The 15,307-nt window shown below is 36.7% G+C and overlaps 1 protein-coding gene across 1 annotated transcript in view; it reads left to right on the forward strand.

The window, feature by feature from the left end:
* CPEB4 (cytoplasmic polyadenylation element binding protein 4) overlaps window positions 1-15,307 on the forward strand; it is a 59,203-nt gene that overhangs the window by 2,854 nt on the left and 41,042 nt on the right. The window contains exon 2 of the mRNA XM_065410092.1: window positions 12,050-12,131. Coding sequence (XP_065266164.1) covers window positions 12,050-12,131 — 82 coding nt within the window. The remainder of the gene's footprint in view (window positions 1-12,049; window positions 12,132-15,307) is intronic.

Raw genomic sequence — 15,307 nt, forward strand, 5'->3', positions numbered from 1 at the left:
CAATTATCAGACTTGCATGGTTGAAAATGAATTTAAATTGAAATAAAGTGAACATGTCTAACTTGTAATTCATCCTGTGACATTTCAGTCTTCATGATCTGAGCTGTGAATCATGTATTTTTTTTCAATAGTGCTTGTCAGATAAATATCTATTTATAGCCCAGCGGGACATCTATTAAAGTTCAGTTCCATCGTGGTAATTAACATTACACGCAGTAAGCAATAACAGTTGGTGAACAAATGTTTCTGCTTTTTTAAAAATGTAACATAAAAAGGAGTGAAGAAATGAAATATTTTTTGACTTTAACACTTAGATTTTAACTATTTGGAAATGATATTGCACTATATCTTGAGAACAAGCATTCCGTAATCCTTAAATCTGTCTGCCTTGTGTTGCAAAATAGTTCATGGATTTGCATTGTGACATGGCTTAAATATTTTTTTTAGATTTTTTTTTTTTCCCCCTGTACAATTGAAATTACTAATCTGATTTATTTTATTTTTTTGCCGTGAACTGCATAACATTTTTTTCACCAGCAAGGGTAACAAATATTGGTTATACAATATTAAATCTTTACTAAAAATCTGGACTAGTCAGTTGTTGGCCTGCACTGTGCTACACCTTATACTGTCAGGAGGCCGGTTGTCTGACTCTTCAAATTCATGAGAAACGTATCTAGTTTGTGGAGGTTAAAATTAGCTATCTGATATTGATCCAGATATACAATCAACATTTGGATGGTAATAGTTGTCTCTGTATCTGATCACTAGTTAAGACCTGGCTTGGTAGCTTTCATATGTTTAAAAAAGACCTCATAAGGTGGATCCAAAACACAAGGTTCTTTAATGTCTAGTGGCTTGTTTTTCAGGATCTTCAGACAAGGGCAAAAGTAAAGATTGCAAAATGATTGCAGTATTTCTAGCCATGGTGTAAGAAGCAGGATGACCTACTTTTAAGTAATTTGGGGATGAAAGATCAGTAGATTAGAAGAACCTCAGAACATTTGTCATGGTAACTACAACCCCAAAGAGATCTAAATATATTTTATAATGACCTTGTAGAATCAGAGGGAGGATCAATTCATTTCCCCTTGGTAAATTATTCAGTTTGTTTGGTTTACAGGGCCTATGCAGCCTTCTGAAAACAGCAGCAGCTGCTGGCAATACCTTTCATTAAGGATTTCTTTTTACTGCAGAATCACTAGCAGTTTAAACCTCAGGTAGAGTCGTAACCTTGTACTGCATAGCAATAATAGATCTTAATTTTAAGAGTTGGAAATAATATAAAGAACTGGTATCCAATATACCAAATTCATACACTCAGACTATTAGCAAAGAGACACAGCTGTAGTTGGTCTTTTTTCAGCCTCACTGCAGCAAGACTTGGCTTGCTGTTTAATTCATTCTGTACCCTGACACGTAGCTGATGTACAGAGTGACAGAATGAGATCGTGTGTACTTGGTGCCGCATTTAAGGCCCAAATGTATATGTACTGATAGAAATGTGCTCCTTTTGGTATTGAGGAAATTAACAAAGCTAAGTGATTCCTGAGTGTGGCTTTTGTATTATGTTCTAAATCTCAAAATATGTCTGATATTTTATCATGGCTAAATATAATTTCTACATAACATACTGGTGTCTGTTTATGTAAACAGTAAGATGAAGGTATATATGTCAAGACCATGTCTGACACTTCTTCATGCCAGGAAAAGGAAAGTATTGGAGTGAAATGCTTTCCAGTCTCTTACTATCAGTTATGTTCTGTGATGAACAAGAAAAGGGCAGGGCAGCGAAACAGGACTCCAGCACTGCAGATCCAGAAAAGATGTTGATGATTTTCCAGACCATTTTGGGTAATTGCTTTTTATAACATTTGTGGTGTGAAATCCTTAATACCTTTGTGATCATTTTAAAAGGTGACTTCAGTTCTGAGAACACTGGGGAAAAAATTATGGCCATAGGTTTTTGTTATGCTGGAGGTAGGGTTCAGATTGTATTCTTGTGTCAAATCAGTCATGAGGATTTTTGCTTATGATGGAATACGTGAATGTAGTTGCACATATATGAAGTGTCCTTGAGGAGGCAATCATGTTTTGTTTGAGACTTTCATTACCAGAATCTTCTTGGATCCATATTTAGTGTGGTACCAAAATCTACCTTTGCTGCTGAAACAGAATGGGGGTATTTGATTAACTGTATCTATTCCTGGTTCTCCCTTTCATTTAACATTTATTTTCTTATTTAAATCTGTTCACGAGTGTTGCTCTTATATTATGAGAATTAGCTTATTTAGAATGCAAGAGTATGGAAGAAGAAACACGAATTTTTGAGAATGTGATTTTTAGAAAAGGTATCGTTACTCAAAAGCTTAGTGAAATACAAAAGTACATATTGGAGCATATCTTGTGACAGAGATCATATAGCAGCCGTACCTAAATGCTCATTTTTTATTGACGAGTGTTGCATATGTCTGTGTAAATAACTTACGTGAACAAATGTTGATTTTAATTGTTTTTGCCTCATGATTCTTAGTGACTTGCCATGAGACAAAAATCCCTAATTTTTGTAGATTAAAAATAGGAATGATTTCTTGTGTTGATTCACTTGGTATTTTTGTAACAGCTTAGGTAGCTCATTCGGTATTGTGGTGGCCATGTACAAATTGGTTTGGTATTTGTGATGCCTAGTACCATAAATTTTCCATGCAGTGCCATCAATGTCGCATTCACTCCCACACCTTTGTCTCAAATACTCTGACTGCAGAGTGTGCTACAAGACTTTTATAGTACTACTCATTTGAGGGTCTCAAAGTCTCGGAGCACAACTTGGGAGTAGACAAGATCCTCTTCTTACAGTTGGGGAATCCAAGGCACAGGAGGTTGACTGACTTGCCCAAGATCAGCTGGCAGAGCAGTAAACAAAACCTAGATATTTTTACTCCTCATCTTGTGCTTTTACTACTATACAAAGCTTCCTCTCAATTAAAGCAGTTAAATCTGTTAAAAAAATTAACTAATTCCTTTTTTTTTTTTAGCTTTTCAGAATTAGACTTACAAGAGATCTGTTTCAAAAGAGCAAAGCCACAATTTGTCGTCATCCTTTGACCTCTCATTTGGAAAGTTTCTAGTTTTCAAAAGAATAAACTGTGCTCTTGAAAAGGGAAATGGCAGGTTATAGTAACCTTCCATAGACATCTGACCAAATGAGTGAGTGGACCTACCTTGTAACATGAGGGATTTTCAAAAAACAATTGCTCTCCATTTTCCTCCCTGTGACACTGAAAGTTTAGCAGCTCAATGGGATGGTGAATTGTCAGTAATTGAACTGCGCACTGCAGCATTGTCCTCAGGATTGTACAGACTTTCCTCTTGCTACATACTTGCACGTTTAAAAAGACAAGCACTCTGCTTGTTATGCAATCTATAAATCTTGCTTTGATAGGCATTTCCAGGTTTCAAGCTCTCTTCTTCAAACATGTGAGGATGTTTGTAGAATCAGTCCTTGAAGGCACTAACAAGTTGAGCAATAGTGCTCAGCTTTCTGCAAAAAGTACTCAGACAAATTTCTGCATAGCTTCTTTGACTAGGACATGAAAATAAAAATTCAAATTGCCCATTTCATAGAACTTTACACTTGTGGGCAGTTCACTGAATTCACTTGCTCAAAATGTTTTTTTTTTTCTCCCCAGAGAAAGGCCTCCAGACATTTAACCCCATCCCAATCCATGGAGGTTCTGTGCCAAGGGGGGTTTCTCTTCCCCAAGGTAGATGTGGAATGTTTGTGAAAACACACATGATTACTGTAGTGTAAAATTAAAACTCCCTTCTGTAATCTGTTTGTACACAAAAACCCTGACTATATTGATAAGTGTATTAAAACAATCCCATTCATAAAGCATTTTAGAACTAAAAATATTCTGTTACATGCATTTGTCAACCTTTCATCAAAAAGGAATCTTGCTAATCTAATGGTCTTTAGTTTGCTCACTTCAGGATTTTGATTTATATTTTCTTATTGTTCTGAAGGAGCCTCTTGAGAGACTGAGAGCTGGTTGCATAAAATGATGAGGCAACCTGTTTTGTAGAAAAGGTTTACTTTTATTCTATCAGTAGGTTTTATTCCATAAAGTTATCATTTTAGATTAAAATACATGTATTTGGGTTTTTTAAATACCTGCTTACCCATTTTCTATAACTATATCCACTGCATAGTAACTAGTGTTTTTTGTATGCCATCCCCCAACTGATTTAGCTATTGGTCTGTGGAATTAAAAGCACTATAATGTGGTATGACATACACAATTTAAGTACTGTGGAAGTTAACACTGTTCTTGTTTTATAAACTTACTACTGACGTTTGTACTTAGGCTTCAGCCCTCCTGCATATTTCTGACCTCAGGGATTTTTTAAAAAGAGAGCCTTTGTTAGGAAGCTATTTGAATTATGTTTCCTAAGATTAAAAGAAGGAAACTTATTAAGCATTTTTCTTTGAAAATGAATTGCGTACACAGCAGGGTAGCACAGAGCAGAGAACATTGGGTAGTGTACAGTAGTAGACACATAAAGAGGTTTATGTGCAGCAGAAGTGGGCTCAGGCATGTTATTTGAAATTTATAGACAGGACAGTGACTCTTCTTGATATTTAACAACTCTTTCAGTTTGACAGAGCTTAAGAGCTTTTGTGGGAGTGAGCACTTTTGATTCACTTGAGTTTTCCAGCTTTCATCTTACTCTTCCTGGTGAAGCTATAAAAAATGATCAGAGCAGCATACAGAAACATCCGTTCAGGAAAAACCTGTTTATTCAGTGCCTTGTTAATTCAGCGGTTACTGGATTGGGAGTTGGAAGACACCACTTACTGGGAGGGCTGGGTGGGGTGTATATAGCATCTGAGTTAAGCTTCATCATTCTACTTCAGTATGAAATAAAAATGTGGAATTCATGTCCAGTGCCTAAGGCTACCAAGACACTTGACTAAGTTAGGGACTCCTGGATAGAGAGTTACTAGAAACTATAAAGGCAAACATAAAGAAATAAACAGGCTTTGGTTTATAATAGTAAATATTTACTTTATAGCCATGACACCAGTTATTTAAATTATGGGAACTAGGACAAGTTTTCAGAAAGCTTCAAACCTCCAAAGCACATACGGTGAATAGGAATTAGAGCCAATCTTTCTACAATTATAGTATGCAGCAATTCTGCGAAGCAAGGTTCTCCAAAGAACTAAACAATATATATTGAATAGAATTGATAGTAAAGTATGATATATGCAACTGTGCTTGCCCCATAAATACTGCTTAATCATCATCTTCAATAAATTGCTTAAATCAACAGTTTACTTTGCATCATTATAGATGCCTGACTCTTCAAAAAATTCACATTTTGTAATATTAGGCACAGCCTTTGCTACAAGCAAATTGTCACACCCAGGCAGGCTTTGATTTTATACTGTTTGGCTTTCATAGCATTGGCAGACTATGGTTGTGATTGCCTCATCTTGGGACGCATTGAATAGAAACTCTCAGTTTCTGGAGTCTTAATTGGTCAGGCGATACTGATGGCATGGGTACAGATTAAATGTAGTTAGGCCTGTACTTCAGTGGTTGAATCCAGATCAACTGTCTGTGAAGCGCAGGAGAATTTAGATCTAAGGTTTTGGTTCAGGTCCATGCTGAACATTCTCTTCCATGGCATCAAGTTTTCATGTTCAATTTCCAGTGCATATAGTTTCACAATATGAACTATCCATAATTTATCCTAAGTGTTTTTATTCTGTATGGGTCCCTTTGGACTTCAAGAAGGGAAGAAGATGGATTTTATGGAATCTGAATTGTATGACTTAATGGTTTCCTACTTATAAGCATCTCCATTTTAAACTTTGTCCTTACATAGTACCTGTCAACCATAGATTTCAAATTACTTAAAATATTCTTTACAGATAGATGTGGGGAGAACACGGGGCACAAAGGTTAAGTGACTTGCCCAAATTCACATGAGTCAGTGGCAGAGTTGAGACTAGAATCCGGGAGTTCATCTCTCAATCCTTAACCACTAGATCACATGATCATGGTTACTGTATGTATTTTGAAATTATTTCTAGGCAGCATGAAGGAAACAGACCAGTAATTCCATTTCCTTTTTAGAGTGATTTGGCCAGATATTTGCATAAAGTTCACTGGTATAGAATATTAGCTCTATATTAATTGGGTGTGGTCTGCTAAATATTACCTTTCTATAATTTAGTCTTCTAAGCAATGCTGTTTTTATATAAATTCCACTATTTCTTACAGCATGTAAATGTTGATATCTTAAAAGCAGCCTTTTGTATTGGGGCTATAACTTGATTCTCATTAGGATCTTATTTCTCAAAGTCCTTTTTTGCCAAAGGTAAATGTGCTTGTCCTTTGAGCCCTCTTACAAAGCAAAAGTTCAGATAACCCAATACAAACTCTTGAAATGTTCTTTTTGTGATCAATTTAGGTAAGCAATATCAGCCACCAGCTAAAATGTCTATAGCTATATAGACATTTTACTTTCTTTTGGGTGATCATGATCCCTATATCCATTCTTTCTCATTCATATATTTATTACACACAGATCACTAGTAGGATTCCCCTGGGGCCACTGCCAATGTCACTCAGTGAATTGGGCCATTTAGAAAACAACACCATGCTGTGGGATGAATCTCCCTCCCCACTGTATGCTTGAAAGAAGAACTACACTCATTTTTGCTGATCACAGCATAGTGAACATTCATATGCTTCTCAAAGACCAACTTTTCCCCATATTTGGTTACCGAGTTAAAAATCAGAGCTTAATATTTACATGTTACAGCAGTAATGTTAAAGCAGTATTCAATGTGTAGTTACATGTCTCTTTGGCAAGATGGCCACCAATGCTAGTCTCACATGTTAATTTTTATCATTTTCAGATAAAGTACTTCTTGGTTTGTTTGCTGACCACCATGTGAACTTTTAGAACACTGCACTGAGCAAAACTGGTGCTGTTTTTTCTTTTAAGTAATTGAGGATCAAATATCTTACATTAATAGAGAAATTCTACTAAAAATAAAAATGTGTTCATGGTGCTTGTCTCTCTTCAGGCCATTGTACTATCCTGATACTTAGCCTGACAAATTGTTAATGGACCCCTCTGCACAGTGAACCAAATTTGCTGATATAAACACTGTGCAAGCTCACTGAAATTGATGAGGTTTCAGGGTAGTCAGCACAGATTTAGGTCTGTATTCAGGAATCTGGGAGCCCTGTGATATCTGTTCTTTTCAGAATAGGCACCATCTACAATTGATTGAATAAACAAAGTACTGGGATTCACCCAGTAGTTCCAAAAAGTAAGTAAATCAATAAAATATTTGCTCTATCCACTTCAGGGATAAATCTGCTTTTCTGGTTTTATGCCTTGTTGCTGCCCTCTGGGTTCAAGGTGCTATGTGTATTTCTAGGCTAGTCTATCCTACCCAATGTAAATAATACATAATACAGGGTGGACAAAATGCTCATAATTGTGCAAACTGGCAAATGACATGCTGCGTTTTGAATGTCTTACAGGTGATCGAGAAGCCATGCTGAAAGGGAATTGCAATTAAATAGCACTCAGGAAACATGGGTTGCTATTGTGAGTGTGTCATAGTATAAATAGGGACATAGTCTGCTTAAATTCTGCAATTGGACAATAGCATCAGATGTCATGAAATAAAGTATTTGTACTGGGCTTGCCACCATAGTAACTGAGCAACTTAGAAAGATTATGATAACTAGAGTAGAGTATTGGTCTAGCTTCTACTTTTTCACTAATAAGTGTTGCTTTGTGGCAGGCACATGATGCTAAGATGCATATTAACTTGGTTTGTGGCCTTTTAATGAATGCCCTCAATAAGCAGGGACCCCGAGGAGCAAACTTTTTCAAATGTCCCAGTAGCAAGACTTGTGTTTTCCCAGGATTGAGGCTGAGGCAACTCAGTGCCTTAAGCTGACTAGGCCATTAGGCATTCCCTCAGGCCTGAGAAAAAACTTGCTTATCAGTTGTATATTGAGAATGCTCTAGATTGTTTAGAAATCTCATCATGACATATGACTGAATGTGGAGGATAAGGGCCTCTTGGTATTCAGCATTTTGTATCACCCAGACTCTTCCATCATCTAGGTACGACTGGAACCACGAGAGGGTGGCGAGGATGAGGCTCTGAACGTTTCAGAATCGTCTGCACCCTTCCATTGTGAATAATCCATTAATGGTGCCTACCAATAGGAACACAGCCACGTAACTTTATTTGGTAATCAAGATGAGCATGGTTTAGAACTGCGGGTGGGGAACCTTGGGAAGCTGAGCTTATAAGACATGGATATCCTCATTAAAAAATCATGTATCATAAAGGGGGAGAATAAATGGGGCATGTCATTAAAAATGGAACGGGTAGAAAGTGAGCAGGCTCAGGGAAAATTTCCATTAAAGAATCTAGTTGTCCCTTTGAGGGAATTTCCAGTTTATTCCCTCTTTCTTCTCCCTTATATATGATTAAATACTGTCTCTGTTCTGAATGCCAAACACTGCCCCCCCCCACACACTCACATTCCAGTTGATGAATGCAGATCCCTCTCTGTGACATTCAATAATATAACTTAATCTCAGCACAACACTAAAAATTTAGGGGAGAGAAGTTATTTTGGGGCTGACCCTACAGTTTGTTGGCAGCATTGCATGCAAAATAACATACAGAAGCTGCCTGGCAGTATTCTTCCCATTAAATGTTTGCCAGAGAACTGAGATGTCATTGACAGCGTGGCAGCTGAAGGGTCTGCAAGCTCCTGAAATTCCATGCTCCCCCTGTTGTGAGATAGGAGCAGTGGCAGATGCACACAAGGGAGTTTCCAGCTGCTTCAATATTGGTGAGGCTGAGTTCTAGATCTATTGCTAAAGAGAGATTCAAAACACAAAATTAAGGTACAGAACAGAAAGAAATACATAGTGAGAAATGTTGAGAGATTGGAAAGTGCTACAATACCTTTAAAAACAAAAACAGCCTCCCCCCCAGCTCCCCACCACACACACACACACACACACACACACACACACACACACACACACACACACACACACCAGTCCTGGATGGAAGCAATACAGACAGTTTGGAAAATTTAGAGATAATGTCTGCCTTTATTCATTTCTGACTTGCATGGATTATACCTATTCCCATTCAAGTCAATAAGGATAAGGAACACCTTTTTACCTCTGTAAACTATTCAAATTGATTTCATGGAAATGTAAGGCTTATCTACACTAATAGTGCTGCAGTGGCACAACTGCACCAGTGCAGCTGCACTGCTGTAGTGCTTAGTGAAGAGGCTATCTATGCTGATGGGAAAGCTTTTCCTGTCGGCCTAGGTACTCCACATCCCCGAGAGGGAGAAGAGCTGGGAGAAGCTGACATGGCGCTGTCTACACCAGGAGTTAGGTCAGTGTAACTGTCACTCACGGGTGTGGATTTTCTACACCGTTGAGTGATGTAATTATACCAACATAAGTTTGTAGTGCAGACCAGGGCTTGGAGTTGTTAGAATTATAACTAGACTTTGAAATCTATAGGAACCAGGGACAAAAATATCAAATCAAGCAACTTAAAGAACCAGTGAGGAAAGAAACAAGTGGGAGAAGAAACAAATGTGAAGCTGGAGGGAAAAAGTGTAAGGAACCAAATGTACCTAAACTAGTATTTTTTGGTAGATACGTGTGCTCTCTTGTAATACAGGTTAGTGAGAAAAATAAACACTGAAAAGATGAGGCAGATACACAGCAAATTGAATTTTGGCCATATTAGTATGGTAAATGTTTCTGTCCTGTTAGTGACCGGAGTACATCTAACTTCACCTTTTTGCCATACTTTCTCTAAGGATCATCTACATGCTACTGTAATGAGCTGCCTCTGGAGAGGAGTACTTGAACCATTCTGTGGCAGCCACACACAAAGTTGTGGGTTTTGGGGGTGTGTTTTATTTTGAGGGGGAAGTGAAAAATAAATTCCCAGTTAAAATTACTATTTTGTTTTTGGTAGGAATGTGACTTACTAAATAGGAATTAGGCTAGGACACCAGAGCCAACCACTTCTACTCTTAAAATACCACGGAGTATTTAATGACCACAAATGGCCATGACCAGTTTCTCATTTAAAGATGGACTCTCCTGCAATATAGTGCCCAGCCAAAATGGCAGCAGTATTTCAATATTGAGGCAAATGAAAATATCAGTTATTGAATATACAGCACCATTTTATGCGGTTTTTTAAAACTTCTCATCCAAATACTGAGCAAATCTGGCTCTACTTACTTTGCAAAAGTTTAGCTTTGCATCTAGATGTAAAGAGAAACTAAACCCCCACATTGGTGGGTGGTGGTTGATATAGTTGTATACAAGTTTACTCTAATTGCCTATCTAGAGTTGCTTATAACTTTCCTTGTTTCTTTATGGGCAGAAACTTTCCACACTTGGTCTTGGTTTTGGGTTAAAGGTGAATCTCTCTTGGAAAATGAACAAAATACAACACTTGGGATTAGAGGTGGTCTCCTTTTTGAACACAGAAATTAAATGCAATGTCTGTTAATGCAGTTTAGCAAAATTCTACTTGCCTGTTTCCTTGGGACGGGGTGGTTGTGGGGAAACCTTTTTCGGTGATGTGCCTGGACTAGTGAACACTTGTATTTTTGCAAGACTCTATTATTGAAACATGAAAGTTAAATATAGACACTAAAATCAAGAAATTGAGAACCATAATGCTTGGCCAAAGTGTTTGGTGTTGGTTTGGTACTACGTAAATGCAATACATTACTTTTAACTTGGATAACCAGAGAGGTGGCTTTGACAGACATGTGTGAACTTTGATCTTCTCGTCAGTTGAGCATTGGCTGTTTTAGTCAAGAAAGGGTGACCTATGAAATATGCTAAAGGATGACGCTAAGGAGAAATCCTTGGTAAATTTACTTCAAATGGATCAAGATGATGTGATGGTAATGTATAAGTCAACTTCTCTCTAAAGTTTGTCTAGTGCTTTTGTTTTTAAGTGTTCGTGTAAAATTGCAAAGTTCTGGGTGTAGAGAGTGAAATTTTAAAGTACAAAATGTTAACTTTTTACCAAAAAACGAGGCTGTTTGGCACCAATATTTGCAGTAAATGGAATTCTGTGAACTTCAATTTTAATTGTGCAGACTCTGAAATGACGGATAACTGTATAGCACTTGATTAACATCCATTGTATTGTAATGGCATAGTTTAAACTGGTAAGTGCTTTCCTTAACAAGGATGCTTTCTTGAACTGGGGCCTTAAATTGCAATTCGTTTCATTGCTTCAAACAGGATTTATTTGAGGGTGGAGAGTATTAAACTTGGCAAATAAAGTTTTTGGAGTAGTTCAGCCTCCAGACTTCAGCTGGCCTGAAAACGTCAATGGAAACTAAATTGATGAAAAAGGAAAACAAACGTTTGTGTCATTTGTTTTTCCATTTTCCAGCCAACTCTAAAATATACCTGAACACTCCTATCTTACATTACTTTTCTTTCTTAAAACAAACATAAAGCAACCCAAATTTTCTTGGCCTCTTAACAGTATCAGTTCTGACTCTATTTCTATGGCTGGCAAAATAAATGCTCAATGTCAGTACGATAAACGTATTGTTTTTTTGTTTTTTTTAAAGAGATTGCTTTGCAGTGAGCTTTAATACAGGCTGTCTTATTTTAATTAAATGTTTTTAAAACTACTTATTGCAATGAGGCTTTTTTAGGAGTAAAACTGTACTTTGATTTGTTATCAGATATTTTGTTCATGGTGTTGCTAATGCAAAACTGAAACTTCAGATATGAATTTACTGTTACTCAATAAAAGCCCAAGAGTCTTGTAGTTTTACTTTAAATATAATTTCATTGTATATGTTTAATTCTGATCTAATGACGTAGGGTGGAGTTGAAGCTTCTGCATATTTGAGGTAGCCTTGGATAGCATTTTGCTGTCTAAATTGACTTTGTTTGTGTTTACTTGCAGGATCGCGCAAGAACTTTTGACATGCATTCACTGGAGAACTCGCTGATTGACATAATGAGAGCTGAAAATGATTCACTGAAAGGTAAATTTAGAAGGTGACTGTTTCCTGCAGTAAATAATTAGGATGATGTGCTTGGGCAGGATACAAAACTTGTCTTTTGTTAGAACAACTAAGGTATGATTTGCATATTGCATGCTGGTCAACTCATCTAGGCCTCATTTTCCTTCTCTGTCAAGAGACGAAGGTGTCAATGCAAGTGAGCACCTGTGTGTGTCTAATGTCTTGATCAAGGACACTATGAAATGGAAGCACAAGGCATTCTTTTGTGTAATTGGCTTGATTTGTGTTGATTTTTTTTTTTAAATGCGCAGAATGTAAAAATTAAATTCCCAGTTTCTGGAATCTTATTCAGATAGGTAAAACATACCAACCTACTTGACAGTGTTTTCCCTCTTCAGCCACATATGCTCTTCTGTCTCTGCAAAAATACGTCTTCGGTACTTATTTAACTAACCCAGTGTCTAATATGAGTACTAAGCTATTTCATCACAAGTCTTTCTCTCAAGTAGTCTTTCCATTGACTATGCCACACACTTGCGTAATTATGTCCATTTCCCTTTTGAATTATAAGGTTCTCTTGATGCAATACTTTCTCCAGAGTAAAGATTGAACATTCTTGTGCTGTCTCTCAGGAATGAGAGATGCTTAAATATATAGGAGCAATATACTTTGCAAGGGAAAGATTTAAAAAGAAATGAGTTTTAAGCTTCCCATGAAAGTGTTCTGAAAATATCGACTAAAGAAACAACTGTCTTCTGAAAATGCTTTTAATACACATAGGTTTTACATTAATATATTGCTTAATAGAAGCAGCACATGCTATAAAACCCTGAAGTTTAGTTCATTGCAGGTCAGTGCTAAACACTAATCTTACAATTTCAGTCTCAGGGTTACAGTTGTCTGAGTACTCTTATTTATCCACTTCAAGGTTTTTGCACATTTTTTTGTTATTGACCTGAGGCCACTAAAACAGATTTATGGTAGTCTTTAAAAATAAATTTCCCCTAACACCAAGGTTTGTGTTATTAATGGAAGTGACTTGCATTTTAATAGTGCTTCTCATCTAGTACAATCCCAAAGTACTTAACAGATGTCTACTAAAAGTCCTTGCATCCAGCTCTGGGGTGAAATGCAGGACAATTCAGTGCAGGAAATAACTTTCCAACTGAAACTACAAGGGAGTTCTAAGTAGGCAAAACTCCCACTGAGTTTAAAAATAAAAACAAAAAACTTTCCCCGTGGGGAGAAGGGTACCAGTGCCATTGGCTCTTTAATAAGGTTGCCAATTTTGGCTGGATATATTCCTGGAGGTTTCATTACATGACATAATCTTCAGTTAAATATTAATCTTTAATTCCTGGAGACTCCAGGATAATCCTTGAGGTTTGCTACTCTTTAATAACAGCAAGTGACAAGGGCCTTGTTTGTTTTTGTGTTTGTTTTTTCCCCCCCCCACATGTCATCAGAGCACAGTACCCTGTGTATACCTTAGCATCATAATGGCGCCTTAGTTCAATCCTGAGTCAAAAGTCAAGAGTCCCACTTAAATTAAGCACCTGGAGTTTGCTTGGAGGTCTTTCATCCAGCTATGAGGCGGGCCCAATCCAACTTTTAGCTGATTAAATCTGACAAGCTCACAGTGATGTGGCTGCAGACCAAATTCAGCTTTTAAGGGAAATTTAGTTTTCTAACAAAGTAAGGTTGCTATATTGTCATGTTCGGTAATTAAGGGCAGTTTTATACAGTACTGTGATTGATTGGTTTAACTGCTCTGAAAAAGTCCTTTGGTTTTCAAATGGTTCTTTACTTTGAAGTGAAAAGTGTTCAAAGAGTGGAATAAATGTCAGCAAAGAATAGTGTATATTTCTGATGCTTACAAATTCTTGCTTGAGCTTGATTTGTTAATCCCCAGTGCACAATCATCTATATTCGGTATAAAGCTCTGTGTATTGTTGCATAATCAGAACACAGCAACATCAATCAGATATTATTCTGGGAAATTTTCTACTGTATTTTCGTTAGCTGCTAGACATATATTACTCCTAAACTATAATATTCCTTTTTGATGTTTTAAGGTTAATAGCCCTAAAAATATACTTGCCTTAACAATGCTTCCATTTTATAGTAGTACTTCCTGGGCTATGTTTTTAAGTTACTTACATGAAACTTGTGGTACATAAATCCCTGTTCTCTGCTATTATAGCTTAGCAGGCTTGTGCAGTGGTTTATTTGCTGTAGTATTTTAAGGAATGTGCCTTTTAAAAAAGAATTAGCTTGAATAATGTTTAAAAGAATCAGCAGAAGGTAAGAAGCTTAAAATATGACTTGTGGTTGTCATTTTATAGTCTTGCTGTCCTTTTTTTAATACCTGCAGTTATGTAAGTTGATCCATAAAAATAGCTACGCAGTTTGTTTTTATATGGGTTACTTTTCATGGGCAGTGTTTTTAAACTAATTTGGATTGGCCTTCCATGTGAAGTGATGGAAGTTCCATTGCTTGAGGCTTTAAAAATAGACTGGACAGAGCACTAGCAAACATACTGTAGGAAACAATCTGGGATTGGCAGGGAGATGGACCAGATGAACTAATAGGTCTCGTTGCTAACTTCTGACTCTTTGATAAAATTTAACAATGATTTACGTGTCAGTATTCTAAATCAGGTTACTTCTTCCTTTCATAGCACAATGCACTCCAGAAATAAGGAAAAATATTAAAATACACCAAGTGAGCCTTTTAAAGTCTTCAGACCAATTCAGACCTGGGGGGAAATATGTTTAGGGATTGGGAATCATAGTGTTGGGACCATTGTCTCTTAAGGTTTTGACAGAAACGCCTGTATGTTTAAGTGATAGCCTGACTTAATATTGGGATGTACAGAATAGTGGTAGTTTTTTGGTTTGGAAGTCTACAGCATAACAATCACAAAAACTAAACAAAATCTATATTCTGTTATGACTACTTAGTGATTGAGTCTTACATTTACTAATCTTAGGTTTCTTTATGAATAAGTGTAACAATTGTTCTTTGCTTGCGATATTAAGCATACAAACAAGGCAATGCTTTGTATTTTTGGTGGATCCTTGAGAAGCATTTTGAAAATAGCATTGATTCACTATTAGATTCAGTGTTAAAATCCTGATGAGATTTTGTAAAACGTGATAACAAATATTTTTTTGTGGCTGTTTCATTTTTTTCT

The sequence above is a fragment of the Emys orbicularis genome, chromosome 8 (genome assembly GCF_028017835.1).
Source record: "Emys orbicularis isolate rEmyOrb1 chromosome 8, rEmyOrb1.hap1, whole genome shotgun sequence".
Classification (NCBI taxonomy): domain Eukaryota; kingdom Metazoa; phylum Chordata; order Testudines; family Emydidae; genus Emys; species Emys orbicularis.